At 33.0% G+C, this 19,176-nt stretch overlaps 1 protein-coding gene across 3 annotated transcripts in view; it reads left to right on the top strand.

Moving 5' to 3' along the window:
- The window catches only part of ERGIC2 (ERGIC and golgi 2), a 35,816-nt gene that overhangs the window by 4,002 nt on the left and 12,638 nt on the right, over nucleotides 1–19,176 (top strand). Inside the window, exons 1-7 of one of the 3 annotated variants that reach the window (XM_059935550.1) lie at nucleotides 3,414–3,473; nucleotides 5,016–5,158; nucleotides 6,732–6,786; nucleotides 8,673–8,719; nucleotides 9,493–9,563; nucleotides 14,488–14,528; nucleotides 18,744–18,845. In XM_059935550.1, coding sequence (XP_059791533.1) covers nucleotides 5,053–5,158; nucleotides 6,732–6,786; nucleotides 8,673–8,719; nucleotides 9,493–9,563; nucleotides 14,488–14,528; nucleotides 18,744–18,845 — 422 coding nt within the window. In that variant the 5' untranslated portion in view covers nucleotides 3,414–3,473; nucleotides 5,016–5,052. Of the gene's footprint in view, nucleotides 1–3,413; nucleotides 3,474–5,015; nucleotides 5,159–6,677; nucleotides 6,787–8,672; nucleotides 8,720–9,492; nucleotides 9,564–14,487; nucleotides 14,529–18,743; nucleotides 18,846–19,176 lie in introns of those variants that run through there. The other 2 variants (XM_059935548.1, XM_059935549.1) reach the window with 2 other exon arrangements.

Here is a 19,176-nt window from a genome sequence, read left to right as displayed (position 1 = left end):
TGAATAAATTTAACTTAAAAAAAATCCTATATTGTCCTTGTTTTTTTCATTTAGGTACAGACTAGAAACTTTTGTAACAGAATGGCAGTTCTGTGGTTCTGGAAACCACTGATCTAGGGTCTTTCTAAATGCGTTTTTGAAAATGTCTGACCGAGCTGGATGGAGAGGCAAATAGAGTGGGAATGGGAGCAGTGGAACTGGATGACTGGGAGGAATCCAAGGGATTGAGAACACAGGGAAAATGAAGAGTAGATTCTTCCCTAGTGAGGAAATTAAAGAGCTGGAAGGATAATTGTTTCTGCTCAGAGAGGAAGATTGGTGATTTGGATATTAGAGGTGGCACAGTTTTAAAAGTTAAGAGGAGCCAAAGCATGGCCTTGTTCATGTGTGGCTTTGTATAGAATTAAGATGGAAGTCACTGGAGAATATCTGTTAGGCTTACATGGTAAAAGGATTATCATTTTGAATGAGTGCCCAAGAATGAGCGTCATAGGGTGGTGATGGAATGGGGAAGAAGAGAAGTACAGTGAATGATCCAGGTGCTGAAGTCATTAAGGAAATTCTAAATATATCCAGGTGTTAATGGAAGATGAATCAAGTGCTGAAGTGAGTTAGTGTACACTATGGGTTGGAGCATGGGCTCTGGAACCAAGCTGCTTGGCAGTGAATCCAGTTTCTACCACCTGCTGTGTGGCCCTTGAAAATACTTGACTGGGGACTTCCCTGGTGGCGCAGTGGATAAGACTCCGCACTCCCAATGCAGAGGGCCCGGGTTCAATCCCTGGTCAGGGAACTAGATCCCACATGCATGCAGCAACTAAGAGTTCGCATGCCAAGGAGCCTGTGTGCTGCAACTAAGGAGTACAGGAGCCACAACTAAGGAGCTGGCGAGCCGCAACTAAGGAGCTTGCCTGCCACAACTAAAACCCAGTGCAACCAAATAAATAAATAAATATTTTTTAAAAAAAGAAAATACTTAACTGTTCTGTGCCTCAGTTTCCTTATCTATAAGTGAGAATAAAAATAGTATTTACTTTGTAGAGTCCTTTAGAGGATTAAATGAATTTAATATATAAAGTGCTTCAAATAATACCTAGCACATAATATGAAAGTTAGCTATAATTCTATGTAGTATGTGTGTTTATTATTATTATTAGAAGATAGACTTGAAAAGGGAAGAGATGGTTGAGATATCATGTTAAAACATGCTACTTCTTTACCTGTGAGTCTCAGAAATGAAGTATGATTCAAAGAGAATTACCACCAGGAGAATGTCATGTTTCATAAAGAGCAGGTAGAAGGATTGCTTTTAGAAAAACTGGAAGTTATTGGATGACTTGTTCATGTCAGAACAGTGGCTCTAGAGAGTAGATTGGCAAGTTTTCGAGGTGGAACGAATTTCTTGGGTGTAGGTTAATGCTGAGCTAACAGGAATGGGACCGGAGCAGCAGCAGAGTGACAAGGTGCTCCACTGTAGAATAGAGCTGTCTTAGCAGAAGGTGAGACACACAGCCTGCTGTTGTCCACCTTTCTATCCCGGGATGGGGGAGAGGCAATGAGAGTGCACTATGCATGCCCTCAGGGTCAGGCCGTGGAATCTTGAAAACTAGGAATGGAAGAAGCCAGAGGCTGGGAAATAGCCAAGTGAGTGCACTGGTTAGATGATTAAGGGAGGAGTGCCGGATAGGTGAAGTGTTATATGAAGTGTTAGAGGGTTGGTAAAACTAGCTGCTTGCCATATCTTTATACTTACATATAATTTACAAGAAAGCATTTATAGAGCTCATTACAATATAGAAAGTTTAGAAAGTAAAATTCACAGTTTAATTCATTTGCTCAACAATGCTATACCTACTATGTGCCAACCACTGTTGTAGGTGCTAGGGATATACTGTAGTGAGCAAAACAAAAATTCTTCTTGTAGAGCTTATATTTTTACATATTTACTTATCTAAGTATGACTGTTTTGATTGGAAAGCTGTGCTACCATGAGTTTTTCTGGGGAAATTTCCCACCTTCCTTCTTTCCTTCCTTCCATAAATATTTATCAGGTAACCTGCTGTGCATTGGAGATACAAAGATTAAGTTAGACATAGTTCCTGCCCTAAAATTACAATGGAGAAAACAAAATTAAACAAGCAAGTATAAATAGTGTGATAAAGGCACAATGTCCTAGGCGCCCATGCTATAACTCATATGTTTGAGGTCATAGAAGTTTGTTTTTTTTCCCCTGAGAGAGATATTTAGACTGAGACTTGAAGAGTAAATAGGAGTTAGCCACATGTAGACGTGGGGGAGGGGGGGAAGGATATTTATAGTAGAGAGAATAGCATGTTTAAGGAATAGAAAGTGATTTAGTATGGTTGGAACTAAGACTTTGAGGGATTGGGTTTTGAAGAGAGATAAGCAGGGCCTGTGTTTTGAGTGCTTTGTAAACCATGTTAGGATAGGGTCCAAACTCTTTAAATGTAATGGGAACCTATAAAAATACTTTAAAATAAAATTTATATGATCAGTTTTATGTATTAAAAATATTATTGATTGTAGTGTGGAGAGTGAATTGAAAGATTGAAGATTGAAGCAATGCAGAGATAGATTATGGCAGCTGAGACTAAGCTCCTACTAAGGAACTTCTCAATGGGCCTGGAAAAGAAATGACAGATTTGAGAGACATTTAGGAAGAGTTTAAGTCTAAGGATGCAACTTATGTTTCTAGCTTGTGCATTTGAGTGCATGTGTCATCATTAACGAATATAGGGACACAGGAGGAGAAACAGGTTTGGTAGGGTGAAGTATTTATTTTTAGACTTGTTTAGTCTGAATTGTCTCTGGAATGCCCTAATGAAAATGTAATAGAAGGCAAAAAGATATACATGTCTGCAGAAAGATTTGGACTGGGAACAAAGATTTGAGAGGAATCAACATGTAGATAGAAATGGAAGGGATGGGAGATCACCTGGGGAAAGTGTGGAGGTTGGGAGGAGGGCCTAGTGCCCTCTGAGAGGAAGAAGAATCTGCAAAATAAGCCAAAGAAGGTCTTAGAGGTAAAACAAAAAATCAGGAGTATAGTATTACCTAAGCCAAGGTAAGAGACTGTTTCAAGAAGAAAAAGAAGTGATGAATAAGTGAGAAAATATATTTTCTCAGAAGCAAAATTGATTAAGGGCTAAAAAGTGTCCATTGGATTTGGTATTAAGCAAGTTGTTAATGACCTTGCTGAGAGCAAATTTAGTTGAGAGGCGAGGAAGTAGTCTCAGTATATGAATATGGACAACTCATACCTTTAAGTTTTGCTGTAGGTATGCAGCTGGAGATCTGTACAGTAGTTGGAGTTGGACTTGAGCTTAAGTGGAGAGTTTTGTCTTAAAGATAAGTGGCTTGAACATATTTATTATTTAACTCCTGTAGGAAAGAATGAGTATAAATTGAAAGATGGAAGAAGGATCAGTCTTGGTGCTGTTACTGCTAAGCAGGTACAGAAAATAAATTTGATTATTGAGTTGAACAAACTTGAGGAGCATGGCTTATGCTTAATAAACACTCAGAAGCTTAATTTACAGATGAGAAGAGCAGTTCTATAACTGTCATGGGGATCAAACACTGTCATCTCTTGTCTACATGTTCTTTTTTTCCTTAGGAAAACCATATACATGAAAAGCAAAATTATATTCTGAAGGCCACTTTTGAGCATGGAATCAGCAAGGGGAGTTAGTTGGGTGTTTATAATGGCAAATGAAATCAATCCATTAATGCATTTAGCTTCATTTTAGGGCAATGGCTCCTTCATGGACTGATTAGTAGTGCACCTGGTTAGGGCCTGCTCTCTTTTGGACAGTGTTCATGATTACTGCCAGTTTTTACTTCCCTGAGTCTCATTTTTCTCCATGAATGCTCTTTCTGTGGTCTGTTCTTTCTGTATTAATCCTACTTAGATTTCAGACAAGTCTTTCTGGCTTCTTCTAGAGACATTCTTTTTCTTTTAGTGACTTTTGCAACTATTTAACTTATTCTGTTATGTGTTGATTTTATCAATACAACTTTGATTTCTGGTAGTGCTTGTAGTATCACCTATAATATTATTTATATAAATCAGTCATATAAAATTATAAATATTTGAGATTTCAGTTATTTTTATGACTAGCATATTTTAGATGTAGTTGGCATATTGATCAAAAAGAGAATAGCAAGCAATTTTTAGATAATATTTTTATTATAAAAACATAATTTGGAAAGTCCATAATTTTGTAAAGAAGACAAAATCTTCCCATGATCTACTTATAACATTTTGTGTATAGGCTTTCTGTTTGTTTCCCATATATCTTTTTCCCTGTCTCCCATAAAACTGGAATATGGCCTTCTGGTCTTTGCTTAATGTATTATGAGTATTTTCTTACATCATTAAATGTTTTCTTTTATAAGATTTTCAGTGTTTACATAGATTTAGAACTTTTAATTCACTGTAATTTGTATATTGGATACGAGGAGTTCGTTTCTATCTTCATTATTTAAAAATAGCCATACAAGAAATATCCTCATCAAATTTTTGTGCACAACACAGATATTTTCCTTCGGATACATTCCTAAAAAAGGAATTTACGTAGTCAGAAGAAGAGTGGTGAATATTTATATTCTTGTTAGCAGTGTATGAGCATGTCTGTTTTACTTCATTGTCATCCATTATTGGGAATGTATTATTTTTATATGTTTTGTTAATTTCATAGGAGAAAAACTTTCTTATTTTAATTTGTATATTCAAATATTACAAATGTGATTGAATTGCTTTTCACTTTTTTTGGCTATTTAATGTGTGTGTGTGTGTAAATTGCCTTTCATTAGTACTTTTTGTCAGGGTGGAAGTGGAGAAAAAAGAGATGTGGATAAGTGTTAAGCTTTTTTTTTTCTCAAGGAGGAATGAGAATGTTACGTTGTTCCAAGGACATTTGTCAGTTATCTAAAAATAAAAGAAACCTTTTAATCTTTTTGGAGGATTCATTTATTCATTTTTTATTCCTTAGCATGACTATATGAAAGAAGAAGAAGGTTTTCCTGAAGATGAGGCGACTGAATCGGAAGAAAACCTTAAGTTTGGTGAAAGAGTTGGATGCCTTTCCGAAAGTTCCTGACAGCTATGTAGAGACTTCAGCCAGTGGGGGTACAGGTGAGTATCAGTTCAAATTAAAACTCCTTCAGTAAGCGCAACTTCTAAGTTATCAATCAAGAACATACAGAAATGTAGCCATGAGGAAGAACTCATCAATGAACTGTGCAGTAACTTTATAGTTGGACTGTCCTCATGTCACACTATTTGCCTTAATTTTATTCTTATATATATTCTTTTTGGCATCCAACCCAGTGCAGTCTGTGCATTTAGCAGTGTTTATTAAAACATTACTGAACAAATTAATCCAGTTTTACTGCTTTGGTGCTCTTGAGTTATGTATACGTATATTAACGAGATTCTTATATGTAAATAGAATTGAAGTTATTTAATGATGTTGAAACTGCCTCAGTCTGTTTTGGTTAAGAATAAGTCAATTTAGACATTATAGACATTCACATTACTGAAGAGAGGCAGCATAGGGTAATAGTTAAGAGCTTAGACTTTGGAATCAGATTGTCTAGATTTAAATTCCACCTCTGCCCCTTCCTAACTACTTGATCTTGAGGAAGTTAATCTGTCTATGCTTTAGTTTCTTCTTCTATGAAATGGGGATGATATCAGTATTTACCAGGTAGAGTTGCAGTAGCAATTAAATAAATTAATATTTATAAAATGCTCAGAGCAGTGCCTGGTACAGATAGTAGTATTTGTTAAATAAATAAATAATGAAATATATCAGAAAAATACGCAACTGTAACAGTATTTACTATTATTTCTTTCCCCATGAAGAGCTGATAAGACAATATACTTCCCATAAGATTGACATTTCATTTTGTAAAATGTGTAATAAATTGCTTGCTATTTCTAATCTCTTGTGATTAACTTTTGTTAATGAAAATAGTACAAGTTCTTGATGCACAATCCATTTTAAGTGTAGTTTGTCATAGTATATGATAGTGCTTTTTCTTTTTGTTAGATCTTTTACTTTTATAAATGAAGTGAAATACTTAGGAGCTTTCAAAGTAGAAAGAGTTTTATTAGAGATTTGGAAATGTTATTTGAGTTTCCGACACAGATTGTTGTGGTTTCTCAGGATCTAAGAAATTAAGCTAGTTTTTTTTGTTTTGTTTTGTTTTGTTTTTAATTGGACTATAGGCATGGATACATTTTTAATTATGAGGGGACTACTTTCAAATTTGTGTTGTAAAACTTATGCTTACTTTCATCATTTATCTTATCTGTGACACTGCTATATATAACAAGGTAAAAGTTTTATGTATTGTAGAATTTTGACAAATCCATTTAGTGAGAAATGTCCTTCATATTGAAGAAATAAAATGCTTTCTCAGTAGTGCAAATGTTTGTGTTCATGTTTGTGTTCATTAAATCTTCATTTTTGAGCTGTTTTAGAAAAAAATTTATAATGACTATTTTAAGAAAAACCTTTTATTATATTCGTTCACATGGCAATCATATTAGGGTATTCTTTGCTAATTTTAATCTTACTTAAAATAGTTTTCTGCTGTTTACCTTTTAAAAATTGTTTTAATTCTTTCTTTTTTTGTTGGTTTCTCAGTTTCTCTAATAGCATTTACCACTATGGCTTTATTAACTATAATGGAATTTTCAGTATATCAAGATACATGGATGAAGTATGAATATGAAGTAGACAAGGATTTTTCTAGGTAACTTTTTTTGAAATACCTTTAGATTTAAATTGCTCTGAAGGTAACATATTAAAAAAAAATGTCTAACCTTTTATACTTGGTTTATTTTAATTCTGAAGAAATAGTACTGAAAAATCCTCATTAATTGTATGCATTAGGTAAAACATTTTAGAATAATTTGAATACTGGTTAAATTCTAAGAGAAACATTCTCTGATTGAATGTGCATTTATTTAAAAAGGTTAGGAGAATATGTTTTTCCTTAGATGTTGAAATGACGGAAATTGTTTGATGTTTTGAAATTGTTTACTCTTTAGATTTTGAAATATCTTACTCATCTGTGTGAGCTGGAAAATAAATTGTCTAAGGTTACATTGTTTATGCTTATAGCTTGATTGTTGTAAATTGTGTATAAACTATATTTTAAGGTAAACAACATCACTTTTAAACCTTTGAATATATTAGTACCTTAATTAGGAGACAAAATATACTTTATTTTAATTTTTTTGTATTATTTGGATTTTTTAATTGATTGAAGATAACAGGTTTATAATACTTAGATTGCACTAGATAGCAGGAAACATTTACTTCTCAATTTCAATCCCAGCTCTGCCATTTAGGGAACTTACTAAATCTACTTCTGCATGTGCTTCAGTTTCCTTTTCTGTAAAATGGGGATAATAATTATAGTACTTTCCTCTTCAGGTCAGTGAGAATTCAGTCAGTCAACATTTGTAATAGTTGCTGTGTAACCTTGGGCAAGTCATATAACCGACTTCTTTTGGGCCTCAGTTTCTTGATCTATAACATCAGTGTTACTCTTAATGCCATTAGTTTTTAAGGAATTTGTTGTTTTTCTTATTTTGGTTTTAGCACCAATGAAATAATTTTGATTCTTTCCAAATGAAGTCATGTAGTTCACCACATAAGTGTAGTGGGGATGCCCAGAAGCCTGTCTACTTGGCCTCATCCTCTTCCTATAAAATCTCCTGAGCCTAAACCCCAGGGTTATTTGGAACACAGTTTGAACTCCAGACTACTTTAAGACTCTGTGAAGTTCTAAAAATCTGTACTCCCTATTGAAACCAGATGAAAATTATTAGAGTGAAAAAAAGTTTAGATAGGAAGCACAGGACAGGACTGATCCTGATTGTACTCATTCTGTTATTCATGGCGCTGATTCTGATATTTGAAAATTAATTTGATTTGAACTAAGCATTTGAAAATAAGGCATTGGTTGAGCCTTTTTAAAAGGCCATACAAAGCTTTAAGAATCAGGTTTTTTTTTTTTTTCTGGTAATTTGGGTACATTTATCTTGAGTCACACAGACCTAGTTTCCAATATGCCACTTCAGTGGTTATGTGGTCTTAAGCCAGGCATTTATTTAAACTGCCGTAAACACCATTGGCTTATTTGTAGAACTGAAGCTATCTACTTTATAGGTCCATGGTAAAGAATAAGGAGGATAGTATTTGTAGGACATCAGGTACAATGCCTGATGTATGGTATTTATTTGGTAAATAAGGAGAGAAAGGCTTTCAATTCCTAACTTTTGATTTTGAAAGTTTTGTATTGTTTAATGGCATAGTCTATGTAAGGTTTATGTAAACAGAGGTTAATACTTTTCTCTGAGTTGCTTGGACTTACTAATTGTAGAATTGCCATTAAAATGAAGGATACTGTGTTAAAAACTTGTGAAATAAGAAAGGCTTTTGGAATAATTACAAAATAGAATTTTTACTTTTAAAGTGCCTTTGTTTTGCCCATATGAATGCTATCCAAGTTCTAATTGACATATTTTATTCTGTATGAAGTCCAGGTTTTTCATAGATCAGTTGATTTATATATTGCTAATGTTTTGTTGATCAATTGGTAGGTTCTAATGTTTCCTTTTTGTCTTTTAGCAAATTGAGAATCAATATAGATATTACTGTTGCCATGAAGTGTCAGTGTAAGTACATGTTTAACCTGATGATTGCATATATAGATTATGGTTTAAACAGTTGCTAGTAAAAAGTAAAAGCCACTGGTTGTTTTAACTTTATTTTTCCTTTATGATATCTTAATTTAAGAATACAAATTGTTTTTCTCCCCAGCTTGTATTCTTTAAATTTCTTCTCCATAAAGAGATTTAACTTTCACATTAGTATAATTAAAATGAAAGAAAATTGGAGGAAATTTTTATAAATCGAAGTTCTAGTTTAGGGATATCCTTTATTTCTTTCTTGTTTGGCGTACCGGTTTTTACACCCACATTCCAGAAACATATCCTGTTTCACAGTTTCAATTTACTACCGTTTACTTTTACTTTTGCATATTAAAATACAGATCCAAATCTTTTAAGTTAATGGTGATGTTACCCTTTTCTGTTTTCTTCGCTGGCTTCACTTAATTATACTGGTAGAAGTGGAAAAATGTTAATATGCTAGATAGATAATGTTTGAGTCAGTATAGTTCTCAAAAATGAAGATGCTTTTTCATCTTAAATTGTGTCTTAAATTACTGCTGGAAAAGTAGAGACCAAGAATTCAGTAGTTCAGACAAAATTTTTTAAAGTGTGAAATCATTTTATCCAATTAAGGAAATTAATTTCTAAAAGATTTCATCTAAGAACAACCTTAAATCTCTTTTCCTTTTCCATTTATTTTTTCTTATGTTAGTGGTTAGTGGATATAGTTTGACTCTCAGCATAGAATATAAAACTTCTAATTCTTTTTTATGCAGATATTGGAGCAGATGTATTGGATTTAGCAGAAACAATGGTTGCATCTGCAGATGGTCTAGTTTATGAACCAGTAAGTTTGATTTACATGTTCTTTTAAATAGTATGCTTTGAGGAATTGTTCCCTTGAAGACAGTTTTTTTGCTTTTAATTTTGTCTGAGCTAGTTTTTTAAAAATATATTTTCTTAATTCAAAAGTAGTATACAACATTGTAAATCAGCTATAGTTCAATAAAAAATAAATGAAACAAAAACAAAACAAATAAACGGAAGTACTCCATATTCTTTGTAAACATTTAGGCGGAAGAAAAAATTATGTCTAATTACCAAATTATATAGATATAATTACCAAATTATATCTAATACCAAAGCCTTGTTAGCATTCTGGATAAGCCTCTATAATCTTATACTTATTTTATATTTTTTGTTAATGCTTCCTAACAGTTTCCTTTTCTCTTTTATACAGTTGCTATAGTGATGAAATTTTCTTCTTTTCTTCTAACGATTTGGAAATTCTGTGTCTTATTTGTATTCTTCTTTTACTAAATTTAAGTTCTTAAAAACATTTGAGCTATATTTCTCTTGTAATCAAGAATGAAGCATTATCTAAGAGGAGAAATTTCATATGCATTTACTTCTTCCTCTCTCCTTCACACCTTCATTTCCCAGACCTAGTGAAATACTGACATTCTCTTATTGTTTTCATAGCACAAGTTGTGTGTAATAAAATTAATTTGTCAGAAAACACCATCACATTACAGGGGCAGGTATCACATTACAGGGGTAGGTGATAACAGATCATGATCAGAACTAGCCCTAAAGAAGCTTTAGAGAACAAAGCATGGAACTCCCAGCTTCTCTGCCTTGCTGACTGCTCTGTTGGCATTGTGGTACTTATGTTTACCCATGCATTCTTGAGTTGTTTTGTTTACCATTGACAGTTGTGAACCCTCTTTAAACAAAGTTGCAAAGTGAAGACTAAAGGTGATGGAGGAGGATTAGAAGTAACTGAATGTGTGGAGGAGAAAAAAAGGAAGCTCTTAGGTCAGTTTTGATTACCAAATTATTTTTAGTTTACATGAACAAAATATATTTATGCCTTTTGATACACACTTTTTAAATAAAATTTTCTAAAGAAAAAGTAACTTGTTACTGCCACTCTGAACCACCCTACTTCCTAACTCCTGTATTGCCACTCAAAAAATTGATATCAGTAATTTTTAATGAGGTTAGGAACCTTACAAATTCAGGTACCATGTTATTGCACGTTAAACTGTTATCTGGAAATTTAGATCTAGATGGTTATTATCAGACACTAACATTTGCATTCTATTTCATACTATTTTAGGAATAATGATTCAACTTTATGTTTTATTGCTTTTATTTTCTACCCTTCTTAGTTTCTTTATTTTTGTTTATCGTTTTGTGAGGGACTTTTTGTGACTTCCTTATCAAGCAAGAATATGTGGGTTATGTTTTATGACAGACTGCCTATGTCATTCTGTTCTTAATACATGTAAGGTTGGCTGAGGATAGAATTCTTGCTTTATGGTGTTTTACACTCAAAACTTTATAGACATTCCTTTATTGCCTTCTGGCATAATTTTTTTTTTTCTTTGCAGGTAACATATTTATCTTATTATATGCTTTTTTCTTTTACTTTTGAAATTCAGATATTTATCCTATATATCCAAGTGTGGATCCCCTTTAGTTATTTTTGGCTTTTGATGGTATTAATGATCTGAAGTTTTAAGTGTTTTTTGCTTGTTTGTTTGCTTTAATGATGTTCAGAGTAATGGTTTTACCTCTTTTTCAAAATTCTTATCAAGTGATGTTGAATTTCATGGAGTGGTTCTCAATATTTTTATCAATTCTTGCATAAGATGCACATTTTGAACTTTGCCTGTGAGTTCTGGGAGATGACCTTGATGAAGCAGGATCAATCTTTTTTTTTTTCAATGCCTTCATTATGTTTTAAAATTCAGTGATTATATTTTCCACCTCTGATATAGTGCAGATCACTCCATTTTTTTCTGTCTTCATGATGTTAAATCTCATTGAGAAATAATTAGAAAAACTTCACTTTTCTTCTTCTTTTTAGAAATGGTATCACAGAGGAAAATTAGCCCTCGGACCTCAGATTTACCACTTCTTTCAAATTAATGAATCTTTTTGTCTATCTAGCTATCTATTTTCTTGTTCATCTTTAGGATGGGAAAATAAATGGCCAGTTAACTGACTGAGAGTTGAGATAGACTGTTGAGTTATGTCGGTTCCCTTTCCCTCCCTGCCCCCACTTTTTTTTTTCCAGACCTAAATGAAAGGAGAAGGATATATAGTTTAGATATACTGTGTTTCTTCTAAGCAAAATTAGAGCTTCAGATGCTTTTGAAAAGAAAGCAGGAAGTCACATTGGGTTCAGGATGGCAGAGTGGTTCACCAAGGCACCCCAAATTTCCTTTTCTGTATTTGTTTTGACAGGTTAAATTTAGCTAGGGTAATTCCTTTTTTCTTTAACTGGTGTGACTGTCCTCATTAGCAGCCAGCTGTAGCAGTATTTTTGCTTAATTTAGAATACAGTCCAGGTCACATGTAATCTGGGAATAATAATGCTGTGGAATGCCCTTTGTGATGTGGTCTCTGGCACTCGATTGAACTGCTAGAAGTCTTCTTAGGATGGTGGCTGTCTCTTCCTCAAGTGTCTTGTTATCTTTTATCACCTGTTTTCCTCTGTTACTCTGAACTGGGGATTTACTGCTTTCATGGATTTTCCTGTCCCATGAAATAAATTATGTGTTGGGCTCTTTCCTCAATTTAGTCTCCCTTGTATGCTGTCTTGCATAAGTTTTTGATAATTTCCAGCATATGGATGCTAATTTAAAATGATTTAAAATAATGATACAGTTTGTGTCCTCATTTTTCTGTTTCTTTGGACATTGTGAGAATTTGAGGAGATAATCATCTTGAACTTATCCTCTAAAATTTATTTATGCTGTTTTTCTAGTATTCTCTCCATACTGAGTGTCTGTCACTCCCACTCTCTTCACGTTTATTTAAGTCTCTGATTTTTTTAATAAATATTTTTTCTGGACAGCTTGTCTCTTCAGCTAGATTCTAAGCTCCTGAAAAGCAATTACTTTATTTTTTCTTCTTTATAGCTCACAAAATGTAAAGCATAATGAATTGCAGGTATTAGGCACTGATGAATATGTTAGAATTATGTAATTGTGGCAAGATCTTTGATTATTCCATTGTAACAGTTTCTGCCATTTCTTTCAATCATTTGTGGAATAGGAAAGTTTTATTTTAATTTAACTGTCATGAACTAAAAGTCATGTCTTAGCCAGAAAGTTAGAAACTTAAAAATATGTCATTGTATATTTTTATCAGTAATTTTTAAAACGTTTAACAGTGTTTCGTAAGTATTCCTTCCCTTGTCCTAATTTATATTAAAATATTTAAGAATTATTATTAATGTAAAATTATTTGAGATAATTTTTACTTGTTTTTAAATTTTCACTCATTCTTTTCATATGCAGTCTGAATATTAAAAACTTAATTCTAATAATTTTACTGGTTTCTAAACCATGATCACACAATATGCTATGATAGCTACTATTTATTTAAAGAAAATAACTACTTTTAGGGATGTGAGAAAGTGAGGAATCTGACATAGTTGGGTTTATATACTGACCTTCATTATCTGTGATTTTTGAAAAAAATTTTTAATCTTTTGAGTTCTTTTTTATATATAAAAAGGAGAGAATAATAACAAACTCACAAGGTTGTTACGAAGGTTAAGTGAGATAATGATTTAAGTAGCATAGTGCCGAGCACAAAGTAGGCCACTCAGTAGTTCTTTACCCGCTGTGTTAATAAGCACTATACCGAGCAGTTGGGGGAAGTCAAAGGGAGAATCACATAGTCCCTGCTGTCAGTAGTTTTATTCACAAGGTAACTGGGGAGCAGTTGCATGTAGCCTCATCTGTTTGCCATGGTGTGTTTTATAGCATTTTCTTTGTGTGCTGTGGTGTGAAAAAGGTTGGGAGGCAAGGTATAGACAAGTTCAGCAGGAGGAGTAATCAAAGTATTTCATTATAATCATTAACCTAGAGCAAATGGTGTATAGAATTTAGACTGACATTAGGGTCACAATTACAGGAGAGGAAGGTTCCAGGTTGATATAATTAAATAACCAAAGGCACAGAGGTAGAACTGTCTGATGCAATGAGGGGTTAAAGAGAGGATTTATGTGAGAGAGTAGTAGGTTAGGGCATGATTATGGAGGGATCATTAATAATATTGATAAGTTAGAAAGTAGAATTAATATGCCTTGTTATAAATTGCCTTTATAAAAAGCAAAAGTGGACTTTTTGTTGGAAAATTAAATTGTGGATATTGCCACAAACTGTGAGAAGCTTGCCTTTTTTCCTCTGATTCTACAAAGTCGCTAAGTTTGTCTTTGAATTGGTGAACATAGTGCCTAGATAAAATTTCTTGAATTATTCTTTCTTGATTAATACATTTGGGAATTATAGTGACATTGTTAGGTCATTTCAAAACTTTTTGATTTTATCATGGTATTTTCCTGGCAAGAATATGGGCTTTGGATGCTTGAATATTATACTTAAGATGTATGTCTTTTTCATTTCTTCTTCTCTTTTAAATACTTAAGTTTCATGCTGGCATCATTTAAATGATTTTAAGTCTTAAAATATCATTTTGTACATGTGATAGATTGCATTGTATCCATTCCTATAAATGTAGATAACTGTAATAGAAAAATATTCGCAATTAGTGAAATCTCTTTATACTACTTTTGAGTAAAATTTTAAATGTTTTTGGTTTGACTTATGGAAGATTAAATGTAAATAACGAATACTTGTTTTTAATGTTATTGTAAATTTGTTCCTTGGTCAAAGAAAATTTTTAAAAATTATGATATAAGAGCCAAGAGAAATTGACAGTGCTAGTGATTATGTTTTCCTTTATTTCAGGCAATATTTGATCTTTCACCACAGCAAAAAGAGTGGCAGAGGTAATAAGTAAACAAAGTATTGTGGTCCATGGAAATTAGATCATGCTTTGTCTCTTTTGTCTACTGTAAATTATTCATAGATTAATATATTTCTCTAGGCATTTCTTTGGATGAAATATTAGCAGAATATAGTATATAATATAATCTTTACACTTTCAAAGATTTTATCAGATCTTAGGAAAGTCCTATAATCTTTAATGCACTATGAATCATAAATACACTTTAGTTTTCATTTAAAATTGTATTAACTATTTAAAAAAATTTAAAAGCAATATATGATCATATTTGAATATAAAGGATATAAAGTGAAAGTAAAAGCCTCCTCATCATTCTCTAAACCTAGTGCCACTGACTGGTGGTAATAACCAGAGTTAAATTTCTTGTGTAGCCTGCTAGAAATATTCTGTTTGTGTATAATTTTCTACATGTTTCCATATTTGCTTATGTTATTTTTTTCCTAATACAAATGGGGTCATTCTATACATTTGTTTTATAACTTTCTTTTTCCAACCTAACCTTATATTTTGGACATCTTCCCACTTAAGTACATATAGTGGTACCTTTTATGGATAAGCTATAATTTATTTAATCAGATACTTATCGATGGGCATTTAGATTGCTTGCAGGATTCTAATATCAATGCTCAGTGAAAATTCTTGAATCTAATTCCTTGTGTGAATGTATATATATATATATATATATATATATATATATATTCCTTATGTACTTGAGTGAATATATGTATATGTATATAAAGTTTCTAGAAATGAAATTTATCTTTTAGAGTATATTTAATGTTTTGCTAAGTTCTCATCACAAGGAAAAAAATTTGTAATGGTGAGGTGGTGGTTGTTAACTAAACTTATGGTGGTAATCATTTCACATATATACATCTGTCAAATCATATATTTATACCTTAATCTTATACAATGTTATATATTAGTAAAACTGGAAAAAAATTTTGATAGATAATGCCAAACATCTTCCCCAAATAGTTTCATTTATATTCCAAAGCTATCAGTATGTGAGAGTACTTGTTTCTATACAACCTCGCCAACAGTGGGTATAACCAGACTTTTTTTATTTTTGCCAATTTGATTGGTGAAAACTGGTATTGCACTTGTTTTAGTTAACATTTCTTTGTAAATCAATTGAATATCTGTGGATTTTTTTTTCCCGTTTGTATTTTTGTGTGTGTGAAACTGCTTGCTCATGCCGTATGCCCATTTTGCTTGGTTGTTGGTTTTTTTCTTAATAACTTTAAATAATTTTTTGGTTGTTGTGTTTTGTTTTGTTTGTTTTTTGGCTGCATTGGGTCTTTGTTGCTACGCGAGGGCTTTCTCTAGTTGTGGCGAGTGGGGGTTGGGGGGCTGCTCTTCATTGCGGTGCTGGGCTTCTCATTGCAGTGGCTTCTCTTGTTGCGGAGCACAGGCTCTAGGCACACGGGCTTCAGTAGCTGTGGCTCATGGGCTCTAGAGTGGAGTGCAGGCTCAGTAGTTGTGGCACACGGGCTTAGTTGCTCCGTGGCATGTGAGATCTTCCTGGACCAGGGCTCGAACCTGTGTCCCCTGCATTGGCAGGCGGATTCTTAACCACTGCACCACCAGGGAAGCCCGATTTTTTGTATATTAAAGAAATTAGTTCTTTGTTATAAATGGTTACCCCATCCCCATTCTTTTCTTTCTTTTTGTTTTCTAGACTATGTCTTATGCTTAAAAAGGCATTACCTAACTTAAGGTTATTACAACAAAATTCTTTTAACCTTTTTTTTTTTTTTTTTTTCTTTCTAGTCCCTAAATACATTTCAAAGGCCTTTCTCTTTTAATTTCCACTTTCACCATTTGGAGAGCTTTTAAAATTAAAGTTGAAACGAATGTGTTGAACAAAATAACTGAATATTAGGTGTCTCTGGGCTTCTAGCGTTTTTAGTAGAGAGCCATCCAGAAGTGAAATACATTACTTTATTCCAGAAATGTTAAAGTGAGAAGTCTCCTTTCATCTAGAATTTTATTTAGTGTTCAAGACCAGTAGTAAGTGAGAGAAGAGATTGTAATGGACATTTTCCATTGTAGTAGAATTTTCTACATCCTTTTATATATGGAATATAAGCTCGGGTATTTATTGGTATATTTGAGGCAGAAGTTATACACGTACACACACACACACACACAAACACAAACACACACACACAGTTTGGTGTCATCAACCTCTTTTCCCACTGCCCAGCACTAAAACTTGAACTCTGGAAACAGAAGACACACAGTTTGGTGTCATCAACCTCTTTTCCCACTGACCAAGCAATAAAAGTTGAACTCTGGAAATACAAGACATGCAAAAATATGAAGCTTTCAATTTCTGTTAGCATTAGATCTAAAGATTTTAAGTCTTTGTACATGTAAATCTGAAGATGGGATCTGGCCTCTTGAAGCTTCCTAGATTATCATGTTCTGCTTCTAAACAAATATTCTTGAATGGACTAGAGATGCCTAAGGCCTAACAACCTGAATAATGTGCATACCAAAACGTTCTTTACCTATAGAATTTGCTAAAAGATATTTAACTTTTCTTTCAATTGTTCTGCTTTCTTAAAATATTTAGGATCCCAATTAATCTCTTTCCTTTATTAAAAGGAAATCTCAAACCCTGGACATAGCCTTCCTGATTACTGTTTTTTATTTCTACTAAATTTACAGTATAAAAATGACTTTTTATTTTAAATAGGCCTGTTACCAGTGTTCTTAGTGGGTGGTGCATACGTATTTTATCTTTATCTCTCACTTGCACTTCTAAAAATTGTTTATTATATCATTATGATGGGATGTGAAATATATTCTGATTTACATTTGCTTCTTCTTTAAGTTCCTATGTTTGTTAATAATTTTTCCAAGTTATTTATGTGTATGTATGTGTATATAAATATATAAAGACTTTTTAAGAGTAGTTTTAGGTTTACAGCGAAACTGAGTGAAAAGTACAGAGTACCCAAATACCCCCTGCCTCCACCCATGTACAGCCTCCATTGTTATCAATACCCCACACCAGAGTGGTACATTTCTTACAATCTATGCACCTACATGAACACATCATTATTGCCCAGAGTCCATAGTTTACGTTAGAGTTCACTCTTGGAGATGTACACTCTGTGAGTTTTAACAAATACATAATGACATGTACTCACCATTACAGTACCTGTAGTTTTACTGGCCTGAAAATTCCCAGTTTTGTCTATTCATCCCTCCTTTCCCTCTGGGTATAAATTTTGTACTTGCTGAGTTTGAACTCTGATACAGGTGACTTTGGATGTTAGTTATATAAAGATATAGATTAAAGGATATAAAATAGGATTATATCTAAAGATACAAAGTTATTGCTGAAAATGTTAGAAATATTAGGAGAAGAAATACTTTTATTGGTTTTGTTCTTCAGAATAAGTAATTTCATGAGTTATTGTAAATGTAACAATTTTGTAAAAAAAAATCTTCAAGCAACTAATGTGTTTTTAGTGGCTAAGTATATTTAAAAAGAAAATCTAAGCGTGAGTTCTCAAATGTATACTTTGTTCTCTATAATCCTATACCTTATATGCTGATATTTTTAAAAATTATAGGTAGAATATAATATTTCATTTAGAATGGTCTTGTCAAAGTTCAGGTTTCTTTGGAAAAGGCAGACACTAGGTGATATTAAATGTCACTGTGGCCTGGTTTGTAATGAGAATTGGATGCTCCTGTGTGGGTTTAACCCCCAGTAATCTGCCCCTTTAAGTCCATCAGATCTATTATGTGGCCTCTTATTTGTCTCGTTCTTTGTATCTATAACATTTTATTCAATGCCCGACAAAAACTAAGAATTTTGTTATTGCTGCATGCATGCATGAAAGCTGAATTTAGATATTCAGGTGAACAGAAGTTCTTTCTTGGTGACCCTGATTCCACCAATAATGGACCTGTAATTAGGGTCCACACGTTCATTACTGATGGAATTAGACAGACATAAGGAGCCCAGCTGTTAGACCTCTAGCCATGCTCCCTCACTTTTCCTACTTTCAAGGAAATGACCAAAGAATACTTAGGACTTTATTTTAGAATAAAGTTATGTAATAATAAATGTATGGCTTAGCTAAGTCAACTACCTGTGTTATTTTTAAAATAGTGTTGGCTTTCTCTGTGTGTCTTACTGTATTTTTTAACTATTGCTTGTTTGTTTTGTATTTAGGATGCTACAGCTGATTCAGAGTAGACTGCAAGAAGAACATTCACTTCAAGATGTGATATTTAAAAGTGCTTTTAAAAGTACATCAACAGCACTTCCACCAAGGTGGGAGATTTTGTGAGACTATTTATTAAGAATTTACTGTGACATAATTTTAGTATTGGTTTATTCCTCTGAATCTTATATTTCTTAGAGAAAATGTAATCATTCTGTATGATGAGATGTCTTTTTTTTTTTTTTGGCCGCACCGTGTGGCATATGGGATCTTAGTTCCCCAACCAGGGATTGAACCCGCGCCCCCTGCAGTGGAAGCGCGGAGTCTTAACCACTGGACCGCCAGAGAAGTCTCAAGATGTCTTTTTTACTCTTAAATTTATGGCCTGTGATATTGATCAGGATTATCCCAAATATTATTTTCATTTAATTTTTCTCTTTT

The sequence above is a fragment of the Balaenoptera ricei genome, chromosome 10 (genome assembly GCF_028023285.1).
Source record: "Balaenoptera ricei isolate mBalRic1 chromosome 10, mBalRic1.hap2, whole genome shotgun sequence".
Classification (NCBI taxonomy): Eukaryota; Metazoa; Chordata; class Mammalia; order Artiodactyla; family Balaenopteridae; genus Balaenoptera; species Balaenoptera ricei.
The sequence above is the reverse complement of the archived record's forward strand: the minus strand, read 5'-3'. Positions and strand labels throughout refer to the sequence as shown.